Genomic DNA, 24,731 nt, shown 5'->3' with positions numbered 1-24,731 from the left:
GCCTCCAATCCAGAACAAGTGATCTCCTTGCTTTTACAAAGAAAAACTGGATCCCCCTATGACCCCTGTCCAGTAAAGATATTGAGACTGGCCCCAGATATAATTGCCTGGAACCTGTCGAACATCTTCAATAACATGTTTTCCACAGGCATATTTCCGCAAATTTGAAAACAGGCTTCCATCCTCTTGCTATTTAAAAAATCTTACGTAAGCTGTACTGATACTTCCAACTATCGCCCGATCGCGAACCTGCCTCTTTCTGCCAACATCTGAAAAAAATCATGAATATAGAACTATCGAAATGTATTCAGGACAACCAGCTCTTAGTCTATACCCAGTTTGGCTTTAGACCAGGTCACAGTACATAAACTGACCCTGGTCAAAGCAAAGGAAGAGGTGAGGGTGGCAGTGGACAAGGAGGGTTCCGCAGTCATGGTCCTATTGGACTTATCGGCTGCGTTTAATACAGTGGACCACAAAACCATTATCCATTGCCTAGCGGAAATTGGGGTGAAGGGTAAAGCTATGGATCTAATCACCTCCTTCCTTAAAGACAGAATACAAAGGGTATCCTTAGGGAAATACGAATCTACCCCTTACTCCTTACCTTGCAGAGTCCCCCAGGGATCATCATTCAGTCCCACGCTTTTTAATGTGTATGTGGCTAAGCTGGCCCCACTTATTAAAAGTTTCAGAATGGAGGTAACGTCATATGTGGATGATACTCAATTGGTAATCTCGGCGGCTAATAATGATACTACTGGCCCTCAAAGATGTCAGAACTGAATTGAGGCTTTCAGCAGTTGGATGAGCAAACACTGCCTGAAACTCAACTCAGGTAAAACTGAGATTATTGTATTTGGGAAGACTTCTCCAGCTTGGTCCCTTAACTGATGGCCTGAGCATCTTCCTCATCCCCCTTCCTGTCACCGAAGCCAAAAATCTGGGAGTCATCATTGATGACAACCTTAACATGGATGCCCAAGTATCTGCAGTAAGCGCTTCATCATACTATATCTTAAAAACAATCAGGAAAGTTCTGCCCTTTATTCCTGACAACAGTAGGAAAAACGAATCACTGCACTAGTCGTATCAAAATTATACTATTGCAATAGTCTCTATCTAAACATACATGAAAAGCATATGAGGCGGCTGCAGCTGGTTCAAAATGTCGCGGCTAGAACGATCCTTAAGCCTCCTAAATATCATTCTCTTTCCCAGGAACTTCGTAATTTACACTGGCTTCCTATTCGCAGCCATACAAAATTTAAAGCTGTATGCCATGCGCATAAAGGACCGCATAACACAGGGCCGGAATTTCTCAGTTCAGCATTTAAATGGTAGATGCCAAACAGAGATCTCCGCTCCGCTAACCCTAACACTTTAGATGTCCCAAAAATAAAAAAAAAGCACACTGGGGTAGCAGAAGCATCATCCATGGTACAGCCAAGTTATGTAATAGCCTGCTGTCACACATTCGAGCCATTCCTTCTTTGCCGGCATTTAGGAAGGAGATCAAAACTTGGATATTTAATATTTAAAACACTTGGGGCCCGATGTAGGACACCAAATACCGGTCGGTAACGGACGATTTCGGCCGTTACCGACCGGTATTTGGTTTTTGATATGTAGGGGCCTTAAATTTTACAGAATCTGTAAATTTACAGATTCGTTAAATTTACCGACTCGGTAAAATACCGAATCGGTAAATTTACCGAATCGGTAAATCTAGATGTAGGTGGCACTGAAAACAGTGCCACAGGCCCTTAAGAATTCGTTATTTACCACAAAATAATATTTTGTGGTAAATAACGAATTCCAGTGTACATGCACATCTGTGCATGTACACCTGTGCCATGTGGCACACATACATGCCGTAAGGGCATGTATGTGTGTCACATGGCACACAAGCCAGAATCAGAGGTGCAACAGGGTGTCAAAGTGACACCCTGTCCCCCTTGACAATTCGGTAATTTTACCGAATCAGTATTTACTGATTCGGTGATTGACTTTGATTTCTATAGGCCTCAAGGCCCATAGGAATCAATGGCAATTACCGAATCATACCGATTCGGTAAAAATTACCGAATTATTTCCTACATCTCATTTACCGAATCTAGAATACCGAATCGGTAAAATTCTGTATTCTAGAGTCAGTAAATGAGATTTACCTACATCGGGCCCTTAATTCTAGCCTGCGCTTTCTCAGAGAGCGCCAAGACACCTTTGGGTATACAAGCGCTTGAAAAATTCCTTAACATAACATGTAGGGTGTGTGCCACTGAATGCACATTCTTCCACTTGGATGAGCGGGTCATCGTATATATCAAATAGCTACTCATTCAGCATTATGAGATGCCTTATCAGTAATCCAACAGTACATTTGCCATTCCCAACTCGCCATCGTGCTGACAAGACAACATTATCAATGGAGACGCAAGGTAATGTATTCTTCCTTACTATAGAAATGAATGCAGCTGTTCGGTGCTGTTCCAGGGCCAGGGGCACCCTTTCGAAGATAGCCCCTCTATCTGGATGCAGATTGAAAGAGCATTGCTCTGTTACTCTATTTGTAATGCCTGGCCATTGTGAGTCACAATATGGAAGCTGCTGTTGATAGAAATACTCGGATGGTCAGAAACTGTTGGCTAGATCGTGAGGCAAATTAGCAAGTACTTTTGTGTGGGCCTTCTGTGTACTCTGTCTCACTCAATGTAGAAGAATATTTGTGCACCTTACACTGTGCGTATTTCTTTGCTGTTTTTACATTGATTTGTGGCTTTTTATAATATGCCTGGGCCTTTTGTGGCATCTTAATTATTGTCAAACGTAGGCATTGATCCCCTGGTAGATTGTGTCAGAAAATAAATTAGAATGTTTCAGACTTTTGCTAAGTTCTGTGGAATGTTCACAACTTCAGAAAGTTGCAAAGTTTTAGGCTTCTCCACTTGTGCGTGAACATTGTGATTTTTTTCGACAGTTTGTGTCACAAACGACCATTACATTTAGAAAAATTCTGCAAACAATTGCCATTGTACGCATACATTTTCCACTGTGCTTAGAAAAACCATCGCAACATGCAAACCTACAGAGAAATCGTCTTCACGCGGTTTCCATCTTCGCTGCGTGGATTAAATGTGAAAATTGTCTCATAATGCAGTGAAAATGACCTCGAAATGCGAGAAGAACACGTAGGTCCTTAGATGAACTTAACTTTCTAGACTTTATGAATAGCGAAAATAGGAAATGTTGTGTGGAAGCAAGTATGACGGCTGCTGCTGGACCCGGCCTGGGAGCAGCTACAAGACACCTGTGTCCTCCAATGATGATTCATTTAAGTACTCATGTAGCTTAGTCGGAAACATTTGTCCCTAATTCACACAGAGTAAATTAAAAGCCTCTTATCTCCTAAATCTCTTAAATGTGTGTTTCTCCCGGAGATTAATTTAGAGAATCAGATTTACCCCTGCTCTTTGCTATGTCTTCAGGTCGATATTTGCTTATGATTTGAATTCTGCACACAGCAACTAGGATTTAACTCGCAGAGGTGCATTAATTATGAAGTGGGTGAGCAGATCTTTCATTTACATAGGCTGTTCTCCACCCCAAGCCAAATCAAATCGTGTTTATTGAGTAAACACAAATCAAACGCTAGGCATCGCAGTTTATAGGAGTGTTTGGTTTTGGCAAACTGGTGCGACAATTTCACTCTGTTGTTGTTCAGAAGGTCTTCTGATGCTGTAGAGTTTGGAAGCTAAACAACTATAATCTTTTTAGAGCTATCTTTTGGAACTGATAATACTCTACCAACATACATACAGCCTTTAATGGGCCTGAATATAACTTGGCTTAATTACATTCCAGAGCCCTCTTGATATTAAATGTTTACCCTAAAATAATTAATTGTGTTCTATAAGATGGGCAAAAGAGGAAACGTTTTATCTCATATGCTGATTGTAGTTATTCGGATTTCTCTTCACTGGGCTAGTACAACAGGCGTTACACTCCCTTTGACTATTGATGACATCACGTGCCATTAGCCGTCAGCAGCATCTAATTTTCTTCTGAGGGGCTAAGCTTTGGCATGGAGTTGTATTAAGGCAGCAAGACTTGAGAGCCATTTATAGGCAATGGATTTGCTGCTGCATTTGTGGTCTCTTGAGACCATGGGAAGCAAGACCAGTGTCATGGGTACCAATGGGCAAGCATGGGACACAGCTCTAAACTCTGGATTCTCCAAACGGATGTTCATGAGAGAGAGGGCAAGCACCTCAATTAGAGGTTGTTTGAATCTTCAGGTTTCCACAGCTGTTTCCACTAGTATCTAGGAATCAGAGCAGTTTTGATCAGTTTGTGGCACCCACTCGCTGACTTGTGCCCATGTCCTCCACCCCTCTCCCCTGCCCCCTGTTGAGAGGTTATGACTAACAGAAACAGTAATAAACTTGCACAATGAGAAATCAGATTAAATGTGCTGCATGACAGATTGTAGAAAGAAAAACAAAGATTGATTACAACCTTTGCTCTGGACAAAGAAAGGACACTCTAAGTAATAACAGCTTCCTTGGAAAATTACTGTGCTAAGCCAATTTTATTCTTAAGTTTCAGTATGGATTACATGCTATAAAGATTTTCTTTTGTATGGTATTAATAATGTAAGTCTGCTTCATAGCTGGTCCCTTGAACGACTAAAGGTAAAGATAGACTTAAAAATCAGTCTAATTTCAGTGTAAAATTATAGTTCCTTGCTTTGTCAACCCTTTGTAATTTCTGGGGTGAGTGACGTCGCACTGTGTGACATCAGGACATTTGATTGCTATAGGGTGAAAGGACAATGTTGTGGGCAATTTTGTCTTTTGTGTGAATGACCACTATAAAACCAAATGCGTATGTTTAATGTGCAAACTTAAAGCTGTAAAATGCCTACCCAAATGTAATGCTTTTCTCTTGACATTCCCCAGTCCAGTTGGTAAAAATCAGATTTGCCCATTGCAAGTGTGGTAATACTGCTCTGCATTGGTAATGCAGAGTGTGGTAGTAAGTCATTGTTACTTGGCCACATAGGAGCCAGGTTCACCAAATTATTGGAGGGTTTCTAGGTCATATGAGCAGTTCCATAGGGAGACGAGATGACAAATGTTCCCTGTAGGATACCCTTCCTCAAAAGAATGATGGTCCATGGAAAAGACCCTGGAATGAAAGAATACCCCTAACTCAAGAACATTACATGAGTAACTTATTCACTTTGTGTTGCTCCAGCCAAACAGCGCAGAATGCCTAAGCTTGCCATCCTTGAACTCTGGAAGCAGGGAACAAGCCGTAATAAAATAAATTGACAACGATATGCAGATTTACCCACTGTCTGGTTTGGCAGGGAGCAGGGGATGATGAAGGGTGAGGAATATTGAAAATGAGAGGTGTATTGTAAAAGAGTAGAGTTGGTATTAAAATTAAAACAACCTAAAGGTTATTTAATCGCTATAGCGCGAACACGAGCCAATGGTATTGGAGCGCTTTAAGTGCCCACCAGTTACATTCCATAATGACACATTATTTTTTTTTGCTGATCCTGCTTCAATTAAGACATGTTTTAACCCCTTGATTGTTGCTTCCTCCCGCTCTCTCCTTTTGTTGCTTGCCCAACTCCCCATCCCCTCCTGCTTCTCTGCTTGACCCGTCTGCCCAATACCTCCCTCGTCACAGCTGCTTTTATTTTTTGTAACAATCCAATGGTATTGGAGCACTCGTTCCGTCCTTCGTCTTGTTCTAGTCTCCCTTGTACACACACACCACTAAAATGCATGACCATTACATAAACAAATGCATTTCTTAACTGTTAAAACGTGGACAGCACTTGTTTATTTGATTTTTTTGCACAATTCGATAGTATTATAGCGCTGGCTCCATCCTCCGTCTTGCCATAGCATGAACACGAGCCAATGATATTAATGCACTTTAAGTGCTCACCAGTAACATTACACAATGACACATTCATTGTCGTGCACAGGGGGAAACTGGTCAGCCGACCCCGAGATTCGAACTTGGTTCCCTGGCCCCCTGTCGGCTGCTTTGTTCATTACACTACAACCGCGCTTCACTTCAAAGCTTCTCAGATGTTTCTCACTATCACTTCCACATTTGTTCAGCAAGACCCCATCAACACCGAACAAGCATTGGCAAAGCCAATAAATATCGGCAATGTGCAATCTATGGCCTTGTCAATGTGAATGTCTTTTAGCCATGTTGTCTAGCAGCACATCTGCTGTTCAGCATGGCTGAAACTCACTGAAATAGGCGCTATGATGTGGCCAGCACAGGCCACGACATAGCATTTTTTTGTGTTAGGAGGGGCAGGACAATAATCTCAACATGGGTGGGGGCGAAGAGACTCAGCGTCGGCTCAACATCCTGTGCTTCTGGGCTTTCAGTGACTTTCAGCCATGCTGAACAGCGGATGTGCTGATAGACAACATGGCTAAAAGTCATTCACATTGACAAGGCCAATAGCTTGGGTATTGCTGAAACATATTGACTTTGCCAATGCTTGTTTATTTACTTGCGCTCCACCAGCTACCTAGAGACACAGTGGCACTGGCCACTCCCAGGTGCACAACTCCAGTATGCGACTCATAAATGGAGACGAAAAACCGAAGGTAAACCTGGTATGCATATGTAAACCCAAAATGAAAATGGTTGCACCAGGGAAGTTTTTACTCTCATACAATCGAGCTAGCAAAACGTTCTACTAGTATGCTAACAGTTTCCCTCTACTTTCAGTTGTTTTTGTGCAAACACTCCATTGCATGTTATTTTATGATTTTGATAAATCTTTGCTTAGTACCCATGTCAGACGTGACATACGATTGATAAAAAAAAACTAATGGTGCTTAATTCATCGACCCAAGGGCCACCCTCTTCTTTTGCCGACCTCGTGCTCTGCACTCTCTGGTGACTGGAACCGAGGGGCATATTATCAAGGGGGTTTATCTCCTCTTTTTTGGCTTTAAAAGCCAAGAAAGCGGAGATAAAATTATCTCCCTATTACCTAGCTGCCACTAACACCAGTTAGCGACAGCTAGTAGGAGATAACGACCATCTTGGGCCCCACTTTGCATGTCAGTGATATTTATCACTAATGAGATGCAAAGTGGGCGTGCCAAGATGTTAGCGACTGAAAACAGTCGCTAACATCGCTATCTCCTATTACCAACTTTTGGAGATATTCGCGCTAAGCGGGAATATCTCCAAAAGCTAACACCTGCCCTGAGCAGTTCTTAGCCATGTTATCCAATGGGAGGTGGATAACATGGCTAAGAGCATTAGCTTGCTAATGCATGAATATCGCTGACTTTTCAGCGATATTCATGCTTTGCGGCGATTTTTACCGCATTTGCGTTAAACCTTGGTAATACCAAGGTGTATGTGCGGTAAAAATCGCCGCAGCGCTGCGGTAAATTTTTGTCTCTAACCAAGCAATAGCGATAATTATCGCTATTCAGTCCCGGACTGGCCGTTGCGGGCACCGGGCAATCCCCCGGTGGGCCGCATGGGCCCACCGGGAGATTGCCGTTTGGTGTACTAGTTGAAAAAACAGCACACTATGATGTCGGACGGAACATCAAAATAGATGTGGTTTGTAAAGGAGGAATTAGGGGGCATATTACCAAGCAATAGCGACAGGGCCGGACTGAGAACCAGAACCGGCCCTGGCAAAGTGCTCGGCCGGCCCCCCCCCTCCGGTAGGAGTGGGAGGTGTGACCGCGCTCTGTGCCAGGGCCGGTTTTCGGCCGTTTTTGTTACAGGGCCGTTATGCTGCAAAAACGGCCCTGTAACAAAAACGGCCGAAAACCGGCCCTGGCACAGAGCGCGGTCACACCTCCCACTCCTCCCGGAGGGGGGGTGCCGGCCGAGCACTTTGCCAGGGCCGGTTCTGGTTCTCAGTCCGGCCCTGTCGCTATTGCTTGGTAATATGCCCCCTAATTCCTCCTTTACAAACCACATCTATTTTGATGTTCCTTCCGACATCATAGTGTGCTGTTTTTTCAACTAGTACACCAAAAAGAGTTTTTGCAAAAGTTCTCCTGTGGTTTTTTATATCAGCTATAAAACATAACCGATGCTCCCAGGCAAGAGAGCATTGTGAATGTATTTGAAACAGTAACAAAATAGGTTGTCTTAATATGATATTTTAACAAAAATTAAATCTTGTACAATAACTATTTTCTAAAAGCCGCAGGGCCTTATTGTTCTATTGCTCATATACATCGAAATTAAGGTCACATTTTTACTTCCAGGGAGAGGATGCGCCAGTCTGCCATGTATGATCTCTGCCAGGGTATGCAAGGGGTCAGCGTGGAGTTTGGGCGTTTGCAGCTCACTTTTGAAGAGTATACGGTAATGAAGGTGCTGCTTCTATTAAGTACAGGTATGTTAATTGTGACTATTAACCTTACTTTCTGCCTAATTTTGTTACAGTTGCCTTGATTTTAAGATCTGGCTACAGAAAACTGTAGATCTTCGCCTGCAATGTTGTTATTATGTCTTTAAAAGATTCAAAGCGGCCTTTGGCTCTGCTCAAAAGAGTGTATCTTACCTTGTGCTATTGGCTGTTTGGTGTATCATTCCACCTCTTGAGGACTGCTTGCATTGCAGTGCCTTAGGGACTACTGTACATTTAAAAGTACAATCCACCATCACACTTTTGTCAAAGTCAGTTCATTATCTCGCATATCACCACCAATATCAACACCACCACCAATGTCACACACCACCAATACTATTGGCACTGATACCACCACCAATACCATGACATTCATCACCAAAACACAAATGCCACCAATACAGATACCACAACGAATACCTCAACCACCAATAACACCATCAGTACTATAACCATTACCACCAGCAATATCACCTCCAATGCAGACATCACCACCAATGATTGGTAGAGCTAATTTCTCTGCCTTTAATATGTTATCGCATTGGAATACATTTCTGCATTCCTGTTCTGCATGCATTGTGACATTAAAGCCCGATCTGTTGGCTTTGGCAGTGCTTGTTTGTCTTGTGTCAGTTTTATAAGCGGAAATCTGGGAGGGGGAGTGTTGTATTTTCCCAAAATAAAATCTTTTCATTTTTTATGATTTGCTGCTTAGCTGTTCCAGTTCATACAACATTGTTACTTATTGTACTCCATGTAATTGTTTTCCTGGCTTGATTTTGCAATTACGAATCGAACATTCAATGGAATGTTCACCTTTTTATTTAGTGAAGGAGACCTTTGTCTGCAAAGTTACACCACCAATTTCATAGAACGAAAAAAAGACCTCAAAGCCAGTGGAAATTAGAAGTGGAATAAATGAATGATACATTCTTCTGTAGCACATGGCTACCCAAACAGAGTGTGCCAGCGCTGTTTAGGCAATTCAGAGCGGAACAGAGACATAGACCACTGATCACCTATCCTCATAGCAATCTGAATGAGAGGATTTTCAGCTCTTTTTAAAATTATGCTTCTTCCGCAATGGACCTCTTGCTCGGGTAGCTGATTCCAGATACGATTCCAGATACCCGCCACTCTAACAGTGAAGAAAGAACCTCCCCTTGGTAGCCTTTTAAAACAGGGAACCAGAATTGGTCCAGCATTGCTGGAACGCAGGTATTCCAGGGCTGTATTCCTTAATTCTTTCATTAAGGTATGCAGACCTTGTGAAGGTTTTGGATCGTCAGGGTCAGTGCTTTATACATAATGTTTTTTCGAACTGGCAGTCAATGAAGTCTCTTCTGAAATAATGATACTAAGGTGTTTTTCGGTATTTTATACGGAAAGCGGACTGCCGACTGCCATATGCTGCATAACTTGTAATCGCTGGATCAAATATTCAAGGATGCCTATATATAACGCATTGGCATAGTTCAATCTTGAAGGATTCAGCTCCCTGACCACTGTGACTTGGGGATCATGCGTAAGCAAGTGAAAAATTTCTTCAGCATGTGAAAAACCCAAAAGCATGTTTTCACTACTGCTGATACCTGTGCTTCAAACGAAATTTGGGTGTCAAACACAACACCCACATTCCGAGCCACCGGGTGTAGATGGGGCACCGTGTTGGGCCAAGCTCCTACCCTTCCTGGAAGGGAATTCCACCCGAACAACAAGATTTCTGTTTTAACTGTGTTGCACTGCAATTTATTGGCCTTCAGCCTATCGAGCAGCGCTACCATACTGCGAGAAATGCATCCTTCGCATTTATGGAATCCTCATCATATGTGAGCCGGAGTTGGGTATCATCCACATATGAGATGGCCTTGATGTTAAATGATTCAATCAAATATACCAAAGGAGCCATATAAATGTTGAAGAGTGTGGGGCTTAGGAAGGAGCCTTGCAGTGCTCCCCACAATTGCTCCTGATGCATTTGGCTTCTTCCAAACAATTTGCTCATGTCGCTCAAATAAGGACGAAGGCTTCTGGGAGCAGAGAGACTGATCTAAAATTAGCCAAGGATTCAGGGTTGGCTTGGCCTTTTTAACCCCTTCGCTGCGGCGGCAATTCCGCCGCTGCGCTAGGGGGGGTGGGGGAGCGGCTGCCGCATGCCCGCCGCGGTTGAGCTGTGCTCGTGACGGAGCGGTTCCGTCATGGCCCTGCCCGCTCAATAGAACGCGCCGTGAAGGCGCGAAATCAGCGCCGCGCAGGCGCGGCGGCAGGGCCATGACGGAACCGCTCCGTCATGAGCACAGCTCAGCCGATGCTCATAACGGAGCGGCTCCGTCATGAGCATGGGAGGGGTTAAGCAGAAGAATTACATTTGCTCTTTTCCAATTCTATGGAAGTACCCCGGAATGGATTGAAATGGCAAATACCTCCTGATATATTGGGGCGATAATATCAGAGATCGACCTCAAAATATGAAGTGGTATTCGACCCATTGACTACCTGGACTTACAGTTCCTAAAGGAAGCTGTCACCTCCTCCAGTGACTGGGCCTAGAAGGGTGCCAATTCAGATTGTGGAATGGGACCAGCTACATCTCTTATTTCAGGTCCCCTGGAGCATTATTCACCACCCCTAAATTAGACTGAATTTTGAGGGTTTTATCCTCAAAAAAAGTCACTGAGACAGTTACATAAGAACTGACTAGGTTCCAACGGGGGAGATATAAATTTAGAGTCTGTAAAATTGGCAATGATTTTTTTAATCTTCTTCCCGTCATTATCAGCCTCCCTAATATATTGTACATAAAAGGTGCTTGGGGACCTCTTAAGATTTTTATGGTAGTCTTTCAGGGCCATTTTATAGTGGGCTTTAGCTGAGTCTAGGTAGTGACGCCGCCAGACTCACTCTACGCTATTACAATGTATGTCTACGGCTCTTCAGTGTGCCCCACTCTGCTGTATGCCACTCAACTATAAGTTATTCCAGTAAATGCTAGTCCGCTCTACACCATTCCACTGTATGCCACTACACTTTTTCATGTTCCACTGTATGCTACTCCACTCTATGTCACTCCAGTGTGTGTCACTCCACTCTATCTCACTCCATTCTACACTATTCCATTAGATGCTACTCCATTGTATGCTATTGCACTCTACCACATTCCAGTATATACGACTCCGGTCTACACCACTCTACTGTACGCAACTCCACTACATGCTATTCCAATCTACGCCTCTCTGCTGTACGCCACTCCACTCTAAGCTACTCCAGTTTATGCTACTCCACTATATGCTACTCCACTCTAGTGTATACTACTCCACTCTACGCTACTCTTCTACGCTAGTCCATTGGATGCCATTCCACCTATGCCGCTCCACTGTACACTGGTCCACTCTACCCCACTCCACTGTACACTGCTCCAGTTTACACCACTCCACTCTACGCCACTTCACTCTGCGCTATTCTGGTCTACACCACTCCACTGTACTCTACTAGGCACTATTTCACTATACGCCACTCCATTCTACGTAATTACATTGTATGCAACTTCAATCTTTGACCCTCTACTGTATGTTATTCCACTCTACCCCACTCCACTGTTTCACTGTATGCTGTTACACCCTACCCCAGCCCACAAAACACCACTCCAGTCTAAACCACTTCACTGTACGCCACTCCACTATACGCTACTACACTTTACGCCACTCCTCTGTATGCTACTACACTATACCCTATTACACTCTGCACCACTCCTCTATATGCTACTTCACTATATGCCACTCTACGCTACTCCAGTCTATGCTATTCCACATTATCCCACTCCACACTTCTCCACTCTATGCCATTTCAGTGTACTCTCCTCCACTCCATATAACTCCATTCTACAAAACTCTACTACAGTCTATGCCACTCTAATACACTCTGGTCCACTCACTGTCCAAAAGTGCACTCGACTGTATACCTGTATACTCTATTGTACAACACTCTACTCCACTCTACAACAGTTTCCAACACAGTACAACACAGAACTCTATACATACATACATACATACTGTATTAGACACCTCTCCAATTTATAACAGCTTCCTGGACTCTAGGCTATGCCACTTCAATATATGCCACCCCACTCTACACTAATCCACTGTACCCTATTACACTCTACACTACCTCACTGTACACAGTGCCACTCTACGCTATTCCACTTTATGCTTGTACTCTACTCCACTGTACAGTGTTCCACTGTATGCTACTCTACTTAACGGTAATGCACTCTGAGTGCCATTGTATGTCACTCCACTCTATGCTGCTCCATTGTCTGACACTCTCCTCCACTCTATATAACTCCATTCTATAAAAGTCTACCACTCCATGCTCATACACTCCAATGTACAGCACTATTCCACTACAAGAAACTTTTCTATACGACATAGCACTGCTGTATGTGACCCCACTTCAATTTATAAAAGTTTACTACCTATGTTACACCAGTACAGTCCACTCCATGCTACTCTACTCTACAACACGCCAATACCCTCTATTGTACTTTACTCCACACTACGTTACACCACTCCACTCGACTCTACTGAACTGTACGAGACTTCTCTCACTCAACGCTACAATAAGAGCCATCGACTCTGCACAGCTCCACTGTTTCACACAGTTCTGTACTCTCTGCAACTCCCCTCTACAACATTCTTCTGCACTGTATGCCACTCTCCGACACTTTATTCCTGCCTATCCTCCTTCACTCCACATCACTGTACTATACATTTACTGTATACTTCTACATACCAAGTATAAACTACACAAACTTAAAAACTTCTAAAGTTATAGTTATAACTTTCATTTACAATGTATCCACCACCTTCAAATTATTGTGACTAGCGGAACTTGTTGCACATTCTTTTCAGCTCGCTAACCAGACAACACTAACTATTACTCGCCACTGTACCAAGCACTGTGTTCTCACAAATAATGATACTCCACTGTACAGCACTACACTGTACGAGATTCTCTGCCACTCCACACTGCAAGATTCGATTGTATGACGTTTCAACGCATGCTTTTACCACGCATGCCTTTACAAAGCAGGTATTACAACGCAAGTCGTTACAACGACTTGCGTTGGGGGGCGCTGGATAGTGGAATAGTTTAATTTTCTATTCCAACTCCAGTCCCCGTGGATAGTAGGGAAGGTGTTGGATAGAAAATTAAACTATTCCCTATTCAACAGCGCCCTCCACCGAAAGTTGTTGTAACGACTTTCGTTGTAATGGTAGTGCGTGGTAAAAGTTTCGTTTTAAACGATGTTCCCCCAAGATTCTGCTACACTCTATGCCACTCTACAACACTCTACTCGATGACAATCCACTCCACCAGACTCCATTTCATTGCACTCCATTCAACGGCACTCCCTTCTACAATACTTAGCTATACTGTTCGACAAGCTACTACACTGTACATCACGCCCCTCCACTCTGCGATACTCCGCTCCACGATATGACACACCACGCCGCTCTACTGTATAACAATTTACTCAACTGTACGCTACTTTACTCCATTCTACTTTACTCCACTCTACAGTGCTCCAGTGTACAACAGTAGACTATACAACACTGTCCTTCATGTACTACACTGCACTCCACTTTACAACACATCTATCAATATACTCCACACTGCGATTTGAAACACATTTTTAGCAAAAAATAAATAAAAACCATTTAACATACAATGAAAAAAATAAAGGTTAAGGATAATTTAAAGTTAGAAATATCTTAGGAATTAATTATTTCTATACAACCCCGACCTAAAATACACAAACATTAAAATTTGTAAAGTTATAGTTATAACTTCCATTTATAATTTATTCGCCACCTTCAAATTACTATAAGTCACGCACCTCTGAACACAGTGCCTGCAGTGGCATCCGCTACTTAACGGGGTAGAGAGATAAGGAGGTGAGGTGGGGTAATTAAAAAAAAGAAAGGAAAAGAAATACCACTTAACTGCACACTGGCCAGCGCATCTCTGTCCTCCTCATCACTCAAGGAGTAGGAAGGAGGCAGGAACCACCCTGGCTCTCAGACTCTCTTAACCAATCACAACGCTGTCTTACAGCAGTTTTGTGATTTTCAACTGCTTACAGGGCAGTGGAGCAACAGCTCCTCCACATTAGCGGAGGAGCATCCCCTGAGTGCATGGCAGAGTGGCAAGTTCTAGTTAGTGTTGTCTAGTTAGCAAGCTGAAAAGAGTGTATAACAAGGCCTGCTACATATAATAATTTGAAGGTGGTGGATAAATTGGCAATGAAAGTTATAGCTTAGAATTTTTAAAGTTTGTGTAGTTTAAACTTGGTTTGTATAGGGAAAATAACTAAGCTTTAACCTTTGGTTCTTTCAGTAAATATATATATAGATAGATAGATAGATAGATAGATAGATAGATAGATAGATAGATAGATAGATAGATAGATAGATAGATAGATAGATAGATAGATAGACAGACAGATAGATAGATAGATAGATAGATAGATAGATAGATAGATAGATAGACAGATAGATAGATAGATAGATAGACAGATAGATAGTGCAAGCTCAGAACTAACATTTCCTGCAAGTCTAACGTATTCAGAAGTGGAAACTTTGCACATTCTGGCCAGTTGTACATATGCAGAAGTACACTCTTACTTCCCTCAAAACAAGTCCTGCTTATGTGTATGCGTCCCTAGGAAAATTAGGTGAAATGCAAATTACATTTCACACAAATATATAACTTCAAATGTGTAGTTAGAATTCATAAAATTTAGCAGACAAGCGCAAGTTGAGGTTACTTCTAGTAATGGTATTTTTTAATTTGTATAAATCCATCGGGGAAGGACAGTTAAAAAGGATAGTCAAAAATATGTTCATTTGCCAATGAGTTTGGCACGATGTCCTGAATCTGCTTCTAAGCTTCTCCTAAATCCCTATTATTCTCAACTTTATTCCCATTTTACATTGTTACTTAATTTTTTACTCCAATATTATATTATGATTAATATTATTAATGTGCACTAACATTTACAAGCATTATATTTATATTTTTGTTTTATTATGAAATACGTTTTTAGGGAAATTATTTTAATTATAGTCTGTATTTTAAATATACATAATGTGATAGATATATACATATCCTGATGTAATTGTACCAAAATTTACGTTCCGATATAATGACTCATGACGTACTGTTCTGCTACTTAAACGTTGTGTATCTCATAAACATTTGGCTTAGTCTACAGGACAGACTTTTGTTATTTGAGATTTCAGGCAATGTGAGTTATGGCATTTAGATCTTTTGTCATGCCCTACACAGTTCACCATTGGAGCATTTGTGGGAAAAAGTAGTGAGGTCAAAGAGCTTGCAATAGAATTTATGGCACTTGGCGCTCGAGCAGCATCAAAAGCCCTCTCTGGTGTCAAGCCCAGTTCAGACAGTATTCTGTATCTGTATACCTTCATGGTAGCTTTCATGTTAGGTAACCGAAGTGAAACAACCAAATATAAAGCATCATATGAAGCATCATATGAAGCAGTAAGAAGTGGGTGCAGTGATGGACTTGGATGCCCATGATTGCTTATTGTTGCTCCCATGTTGATATGATCAAATTAAAATCTAATAATAAAGAAAGATTTTCTGCAAGAGGTGCTTTAATTTCTGTCTATTTCATTTCACGATGTCACACAACTAATTCTCTAATACGAAGAAAGAATGTTGCAGCTTTTTTCCTGTACATTGCTGATTACAGCATTTTTCTTAGCCGTTAGCCTACAGACTTGGACCCAGATTTATTAACACTTTGTAACAAAATGTTATTTCTTTTTCAGTGCAAAAGGTGTTTTGCGCAGCAAAGGTACCCTTTTTTTCTGCAGGAAAGAGCATTTTTTATCACTTTGCTCAAAAGGGTGTTACTGGGACATTACTGTGCAATCACCTGTAGTTTTATTAATGCTATAAAGATAGCCGGAGTGGGCTTTCTATTAAAAAAAAAATCATTTCTCTTTAAAGCATGGGTGTACAAGGAGAAATGTTTTAATTTTGCCAAGAATCCCATGCATTGCATGTGTGCTGAAAAGCACAGCATACATCTAGTGCACGGGATCCTTCAGTGTTTGTCTAGACATAGGAATGTGTACTAGAAAGGTGGAAGGAACAGCACACACTCAGTACTGCGGGTCAGTGTGTTGCGCAAGGGAGCCATTAAGAGCGCCAGAATAGGGGAAGATAGCAGCAGCAGGCCAATTGTAATAGATATGGTTCTGTGCTGTTCTCCCCCCCCCCCCCCCCGCCCCCCCTCTGACATCTCACAGCGCAGCAAATTTGGTTGCTGCACTTCATTGCATTAAAAATGAGAACATCTGCCCTTTGGTTTATTTTACACAGTTCCCGTAAATGTATTTCTCAATTTTGCCTTGCTATTTATTGTAAGTGTGATGATTGCTGTCTTAACCATAATTCATAAATATCACTGCCCTTTAACTGAGTTTGTAAGTGAATTTATGAGGCTGTTATAAACATACTTGAAGATGTTATAAATAAGCTAACCGTATCTTCCCTTTAATCTTTGTGGTTTGTTTAATGATTTTTTTTATATCATGTACCACGTGCAACATTTCCTCACACCTAACCGGTCATGGACAGTCAATCTCTGCTTCGCAAGGCCTTCAGCTATGTGAAGCAGGTTTTGGCCCAACTCGCTCCTCCCTGCAGGAGGCCAACCCCAGTTGCACAAAACCTTCTGTAGTGTGCTGCAGGGGAAGGCCACAAGGTGTAGTCATTGTGCTCAACCCCCTGCCAGCGGCACACAGCCTGCTGCGCACAGCTTTCTACCATGAACAACAGCGGTTGACTGCAAGACCTGGCCTTTAGCTATGCTCTGTGCCCAACCCTCAATGAAACCCCAACCCCCATTGGGGATGGCCTTCAGCTCTGTGCAAACGCATTCCTGCGGGTCACAAGCCCTGTGGTAATATCAGCATTTTGTTTTTACATGGGGTGGTTCCCCTTGGGTCCCCTCTACCTTTTGCTAAGTTTCATGGGATGCTCATCTTGCCTTATAGCTCTAAGATATACCATTAGTAATTTACCATGACAGTCTGCATTTAACTGTAAAAGGGAATGAATATACATTAGCAGTATCTCTGTGTAACTAACTGTGTTTACTTTGATGTGAAACTTGCTTCCAGAAACTATATAAAAGATAAGTGGCTTTAATATGTGTTCATCAACACTTCTCTCAAGCTATGTCATTTTTCACTCTCTGTGGAAGATGAGTTATAGGTTCTACTTGACTTATGTGTTACTGCAAGAGGATTAGCAATCATGTATATTCTGTGATTCCTAGCTTAGTAACACTTATAAACATTATTCGAACTCTAAAACCATATGTGTAATCTTATATGCTTAGCATGTGCAATATGGTTCAGACTTAGGAATTCTATCTGTTTCATCACAGGACGACCTCAGATGTAATGCAACAATCCTACAGTCTTTAGAAGAAATCAAGTTAAATGTTCAAAATAGTTCAAAGTTTGGTATCGAAATACAGCTTGACTTTCAGAATACTCCTTTGCATTATCATTGTCCTTTAAACAACTTCAAAGGAAGCAACTGCTCTCCCCAAAGAAAAGCCTAGAATGATCCTCGTAGCAGAGTACTGGCTGCAGCAACATCGGATCACAACTGCCTAGCAAAGTTACTGTGGACCACAAGGAGAGTTAATACCCAGGTGGCTGATGTGTTTATAAATGACATAAGAGTTCATAGCCTCATGGTAAATGTAGTTTGCCATCAGTATGCCATTGCAGACTGTGTTCTCTACACATGTGAAGCTTTATTTCAGACAACACTAATGCTATGCAGGGGCCACCAGCCTTTCCTTCCATGAAATCCCAGCACAAACTGATTCAGAATATCTTTCCTCTGTGCCTGCTTAGTCTTAAGTGGAAAGTCATACCTCCTGACAAAAAGCCCCCTCGTCCAGCTGGATTTAAGTATTCTTTAAAATGTGGGTTCGCGGATGGTCCGCAAACCTGGAATTGCTGAGTTTTTACTTACTGGCTCATTTGAGAATGCTAGCTTCTTGAAAACTACTGAATCAAATTGAACCAAACCTAAACCTGCAAAGGCAAAGGAAGGATCCTAATGGAATTCTAATGGGAAATGTTACTAGTTTGACCCTATCTCCCTTTTTGCCCCTCACATGTTTGATCTGCATACAATTGGAACAACTATTTTCATTGGAAGGTCATACCTAACCATAACCACAGAGGTAGTATTGCCTCCTCTGCATTGTAGTTAAGGTTTTGTAATGGTCTTCACTCTTTGCTTTTTAGTACCAGGAGATGAGTCTTCGGGCTGTTTTAAACTATTGGGGCTTGATCACAAAACATTTTTTACTTTTTTGTGTGGTGTTGTTACATGCTCTTGAAGGTACATAAGGAAATGATTGATGCAAACACCTCTCACTGCTGTATTATGAACTCAGATTTGCTGAGGTGGTAGGTAATGTGTGACAAGAATATTTGTGCAGACTTGTATTGCATTTTCCTAAGGTGATGATGTGTTGTGTCTTTCTTAGTGGTGGTGTGTTGTGCTGCTTTATTGCATTGTGGTGTTGTTTATCAATCAATCAAAAAAGTATTTGTAGAGCCCTGGGGGGAGGGGGGAGAGGGGGTCTCCAGGCGCTGTCCTGCAGGTTTCAGTCAAAGAGCCAGGTCTTGAGTTTCTTTCGGAAGTAGTTCAGGGAGTGAGAGGTGCAAAGGTGGAGAGGGAGGGTGTTCCAGGCTTTGGCGGTGAGGTGAGAGAAGGATCATCCTCTGGTGCAGCTGTGGTGGCTACATGGAGTCTGTGCGAGGGCGAGATGCATGTAGGAAAGGCTTCTAAATGGTTGGTGGAAGGTCAGGCATTGGTTCGTGTAGTGTCATCCTAGGTTGTGGATGGCTTTGTAGTAGTGGGTCAAGAGCTTGAACTGACATCTCTTCTGGATGGGGAGCCAGTTAAGGTCTTTCAGGTGTTTGGTGATGTGTGTCCGCTTGGGAAGGTTGAGTATCAGCCTAGGTGCTGCGTTCTGAATTGCCTGAAGTCTTTGCATGAGTTTGGAGGTTGTTGCTGTAGTTGAGTCGGGTGATTATGAGCGCCTGCGTCACAGTTTTCCTGGTGTTGATGGGGAGCCATCTGAAGATCTTTCAGAGCATGCAAATTATGTGGAAGCTAGCTGAGGCAGTGGTGTTCACCTGGCATTTCATGGAGAGTTCGCTGTTTAGAATGATGCAGAGGTTTCGGGCATGGTCTTTTGACGTGAGGGTGGGACCAACAGCCTGATTCATCAAGGTACCATTTTGCGATTCTCTAATAGAGAATCATAAGGAATCGCTATTAGAGACTCGCAAAACGGTATTCATGTAGGAATCGCAAAATAAAATGCGATTCCTACAAATTCCTTATTTGCGATTAGCAAATTGCTAATCGCAAATAAGGAAAAACTCCCCATTCATTCCTATGGGCCAAAAGGCCCATAGGAATGAATGAGGAGTATTCCTTATTTGCGATTAGCTAATCACAAATAAGATAGCGATTTGAAGGGTGCCAGGGGTGTCCAAAGGACACCCTGTAGCAACCCTTAAATGCTCATTCGAACAGGTGTTGCGCACACACATGTCCAAAGGACATGTGTGTGTGTAACATGCAAAAGAAAAAAATGCACTAAAGTGCTTTTTGCTCTTTTTTCGCAATTTACCACCAAGTCAGACTTGGTGGTAAATTGCGACCAAATATTGCGATTCGCATTTTCTAATTGGTTGATGAATTGGATTTAAGGAATCTCTATTAGAGATTCCTTAAATCCAATTCCTTGCAAATATGCGATTTCGGTAATAGCGATTTTTGCATTTGGGATGATGAATCCCAAATGCAAAAATTGCACTCGCATAGGGCCAGATTCTCAGAATCTGGCCCTTTGCGAGCGCAAATATGAATGATGAATCAGGCGGCAAGTTCCGTGGGCCACCAGGAGTCGTTCCAGAGAGCGGTGTGTTTGCTGAAGATGAGGACTTCCGTCTTGTCTGTGTTCAGTTTGAGGCAGTTGTCTCTCATCCATGTCCCAACATTCATCATGCAATTGTGGAAGTTAGTCTTTGTCTGGGTGGGGTTTACTGAGAGTGAGAGGACGAGTTGGGTGTCATCAGCATGGGAGATGATGCTGATGTGTGCTCTGACTATGTCTGCGATGGTGTCATGTAGATGTTGAAGAGAGTGGGGCTGAGGGACGGGGGCTGGGAAACTCCGCAGATGGTGCGCTTGGGGGTGCAAGGTGAAGAGGGATGGCGGACCCTCTGGGTGGAACCTGGGAGGATAGGACGCCATCCATCGGAGCGCATTGTCTGTGATTCCAATCTGCAAAGTCGCTGGATGGGTGTATGGTGGAAGACATTGACAAAGGCTGCGGAGAGCTCCAGGAGGATGAGGACAGCCGTTTCTCATCTGTCAAGCAGGACCTGGGTGTCATCTGCTGTTGCTGCGATCAAGGCTGTCTCTGTGCTGGGGTTGACTCTAAAGCCCGACTGGGATGGGTCCAGTAGCTTGTTTCGTGCCAGATGATCAGTGAGTTGGAGGTTTATGGCTATTTCCAGGACTTTGGTGGGAACGGTAAGAGGGCGATGGGATGATAGTTCTGGAGATCTCTGGGGTCTGCTGACGGTTCCTTGAGGAGGGACCTGACCTCTGTGTGCTTCCATGCTTCAGGGAAGATTACTATAGTGATGTAAGCTCAGAGGATGGTTGTGAGCTGGTGGCTGATCTCGTTGCTTCCGAGGTTGAAGATCCGATGTGGGCAGGGGTCGGTGGGTGCTCCAGAGTGGATGGATTTCATCAGGGTTGTCATAGTTTGTGTGCTGAGTTCCCCATGTTGTGAGCAAGGGTTTGCTGGTTCGGTTCAATGTGTTGCTGATGATGTCGGAGGGGTGGGGTTCGAAGTTTGTGTAGATAGTTGCTATTTTGTTATAAAAGTGGTCGCCGAGGGAGTCGCAGAATTCTTGTGAGTGAGGGAGTGTGTTTTCTGTGGCTATGGTGCAGGAGAACTCTCTGAATATGGTGATGAGTTCCTTGGTTTGGTTGGCCATGGTTTTGTTGTGGAGCCTGAGGGACTCCTTTTTTGTGGCTTTGAGCTGGCAATAGTAGTTTTTGCAGGTTGATTTGTAGTTGACTATGTCAATGTAATTCTTGCTGGTTCACCAATTCTTTCAAGTTGTTTACATTCATGTTTCAATATGCAGAGCTCTGGTGTGGACTGCTGGCACTTTTGGTGGGTCTGTTCTTCTTGGGTGGTTTGGTGGGGGCGACTTGGTTGGCGGCATTGGTGATCCAGACATTAAAGTTATCTACTGTTTGGTCTAGGTTGGTTGTGATGTTTGACTGAGAGGTGCTGAGGGCGTCTGTTCTTAGCTACTGAATTACTTTGGTCCAGCAGCGGTAGGTTGTCTCGGATGGAGGTAGTGTGTTGAGGGCTGGTGAGGGTGAAGTGTAAGATGGCGTGCTCCATCCAGGTGAGGTCTGTTGTGTGGCTGTATCTGATTAAGTTGCTGAATGTGAAGACCGGGTCTAGCGTGTGTCCTGCACTGTGTGTGGTATCAGTGACGAACTGCTTGAAGCCAATATTGTTAAATCTTTCCAGGAGGTCGATGGTGTTGGTGTCAGGGAGGTCATTCATGTTGAAATGTAGGTGTCGCAGGAAGATGTAGTGTTCGAATTTGACATCTAGAGGGTCGATGACTGCATCTATGGCATCGTTGAGGCTGGTTCGTGGTCTGGCGGTCTGTATGCGAGGCTGCTGCTGATAGTGGTTTTAGCGTCTTTGCGGAGCTGGAAGTTCATGTATTCCATGAGGTGTCGTCATTAGTGATGGTGCAGGTGATAGAATCCTTGTGTACGATGGCGATGCCTCCTCCGTGTCTGTTGGCGCGGTCTCTGTTTCATCTTATACTCGGAGGAGGTTGCAGTGGCGATGTCGGGGACCGATGTGGGGTGAGCAAATTCTTGTGATGAAGGTTACCTTGGGGGCGAGTGTGGAGATGGCATCCCAAATCTCGGTAGAATGTTTGCAGAGTTATCTTGCATTGATCAGGAGGCAGTTGAGTTGAGCTGAGAGGGGGTGGGGGGGGGGGAGTGCGGCATTGGGGTGGTGCAGTTCAACAAAGTGGTGATTGTGTTGAAGCGGCAATGGATGCAGGTTAATGGTGCCGCTGTGGTATGTGGTGAAGCAAGGAAACAGTTGTTGCGTGCCGGGTCCAGGGCATGGAACTCTGCTGCGGAGAACCTGAAATTGCTGGGGTTCAGGGTTGAGCACAGTCCAGGCGCAGACGGACTTGCTGAGGCCTCTATTAAGTTGCCCTGGGATGTGGAAAGGGCTGTCGGGCCGTGGGTAGGGCAACGGTGTGGCAAAAGCACAGCGCAGGTGGGGCCGTGAGAACAGGTTGGGGCTTTACTAAACCAGCAAGGAAGAAAAGAAATAAAACAATTCAGCAATGAGGACGATAGGATTTACAGTTCTGACAATGCAACACAATTACAATGAGCAACAAGTAATGCGGATATGCACGACATTGAGAAACAGATTAATACACGTTTAGTCAGTAAATGGCAAAAACAAACAATTAGAGTTTATGTTAATGGGAAGACAGACCGCGATGCCGGGGGACGAGGGGCTCAAACTTTGTGCTAGGTAGTTTGGAGGGCAGGAACAGCGGCTCTAGCATACTCCGCCTGCAGCGGGAGCCGCGGCCAGGACCAAGGGGTAAGGGAGTTGTTGTATTGTTATTGTGTTTTACTGTGGTTGTTGTATTGCACTCTTCTTGGGACTGTGTTGTTGTGTTGTGCCCGGGTATGGTTTGGCTGTCCTGTTATTTTGCTTTGTATTATGTTAATATGTCTTCCTGTGTTTTTTAATTTAGTAATTTCAACACACACTGCAACGCTTCACATTCCTTTAACGTTCCTGTGACAGTCAACAAATTACCACTGCCTAAGGTGATAAAATATCGATGCTGCAGCTCTTCAAGTATTTTATTCCATTATAGTCTACACATGTTGCTCAAATACTCTCTGAAAGATGATCGTATAGAGTTATCGATTTTAATTAACACCATTTGTTTATGTCAATTTTTCAAGGCTTCCCTTTTTGGGGGCCTTGTATTAAATCGTAAAACAAGCAACGGTTTATTATGAAACTTTCATGATGACCGCATCAATGCAGTTTCAACATTGCTCACATGTGGAGGAAGCCGCATGATTCATCTCAATTGCTGCGGTTTCCGTCTATTCTCTGTTTCGGTCTCGCTCGCCCCCAAGGTGCTTTCTTAGCTGGATCTCAAGCGCTGAAAGACATCCAGTCGGCCCTCAGGCCTCTGAGAGGTCAAATCAGGGCAGACCCCAGAATGTAGCATCACAGCGGACATTGTTCGTTACAGGTTTATTTCATCCCCCTTCTTCTTTTTGTCGAACTCTGATGGTATGCTATAATTGCCTCATGCTGCTTTAAAACAAAAGCAACGGCGCTTGATAGCACAAGAAAAGGTAATGCAGGGGCTTCGAAATGTTGTAACTGCGACCACAAACCTTTAAATGTCTGCCCGCATATTCAATCCTCATTACCAGACTTTTGAAGCTTCTCCATACTACTGTGGAACGCCATTTTACTGCAACTGGCGCATCGTTTATCCTATTTATTGTTTTTCCTCCTCTCCAGTGGCACTATTTAAGGTTTGTAGCATTCCACCTCCTTTGTAGTACAACCAGTTTACGACATCCTTCTGTTTCGTCTGAAAGTGGACATAATCTAGCGATTAAAGGCGCCATCTAGTGAATGAAGTCACATGTCTTTAGGACTCTTGTCCAGCGTTCTATTAGGGTGTGCGGGTTGGGGTGTTTGAGCCAGCCAATAGGACTCTTTATAGGAAAGAGATGCTGTCTCTGGATTCTTCTGCTGTTTTCACAATTTTCTCAAAGGAGAAAAGCACTCTTGTGTCTCCTGTGCAATAAGTGGATGGAAAAAAACAGTGCCTTAATTGTGTGTAATGGAAACAGTCATTTTTCTAGTAAGTCTACTTGAACTCCTGAAACGTGAGCATCTTTTAGTTGGTGAACATGAGGTATTGCCAACCAGTCGCCTGCCTCCCACTGTTCGAAAGGGCCCGAATATTGAGCAGGAATTAAGGCTGACTATGGAAGTATGGGTTGTTTCAGTCAGGATGCCGAGGTAAGCGTT

At 43.2% G+C, this 24,731-nt stretch overlaps 1 protein-coding gene across 4 annotated transcripts in view; it reads left to right on the top strand.

Moving 5' to 3' along the window:
* NR3C2 (nuclear receptor subfamily 3 group C member 2) overlaps window positions 1-24,731 on the top strand; it is an 892,575-nt gene that overhangs the window by 823,706 nt on the left and 44,138 nt on the right. For all 4 annotated transcript variants that reach the window (XM_086962278.1, XM_086962276.1, XM_086962277.1 and 1 more), the window contains exon 7: window positions 8,295-8,425. In XM_086962278.1, the coding sequence (XP_086818404.1) occupies window positions 8,295-8,425 (131 nt within the window). The remainder of the gene's footprint in view (window positions 1-8,294; window positions 8,426-24,731) is intronic.

Source organism: Lissotriton vulgaris, chromosome 3_1 (assembly GCF_964263255.1).
Source record: "Lissotriton vulgaris chromosome 3_1, aLisVul1.2, whole genome shotgun sequence".
Taxonomy (NCBI): Eukaryota; Metazoa; Chordata; class Amphibia; order Caudata; family Salamandridae; genus Lissotriton; species Lissotriton vulgaris.
Note: the sequence above shows the minus strand (reverse complement) of the source record. Positions and strands in the feature narration are given on the sequence as shown.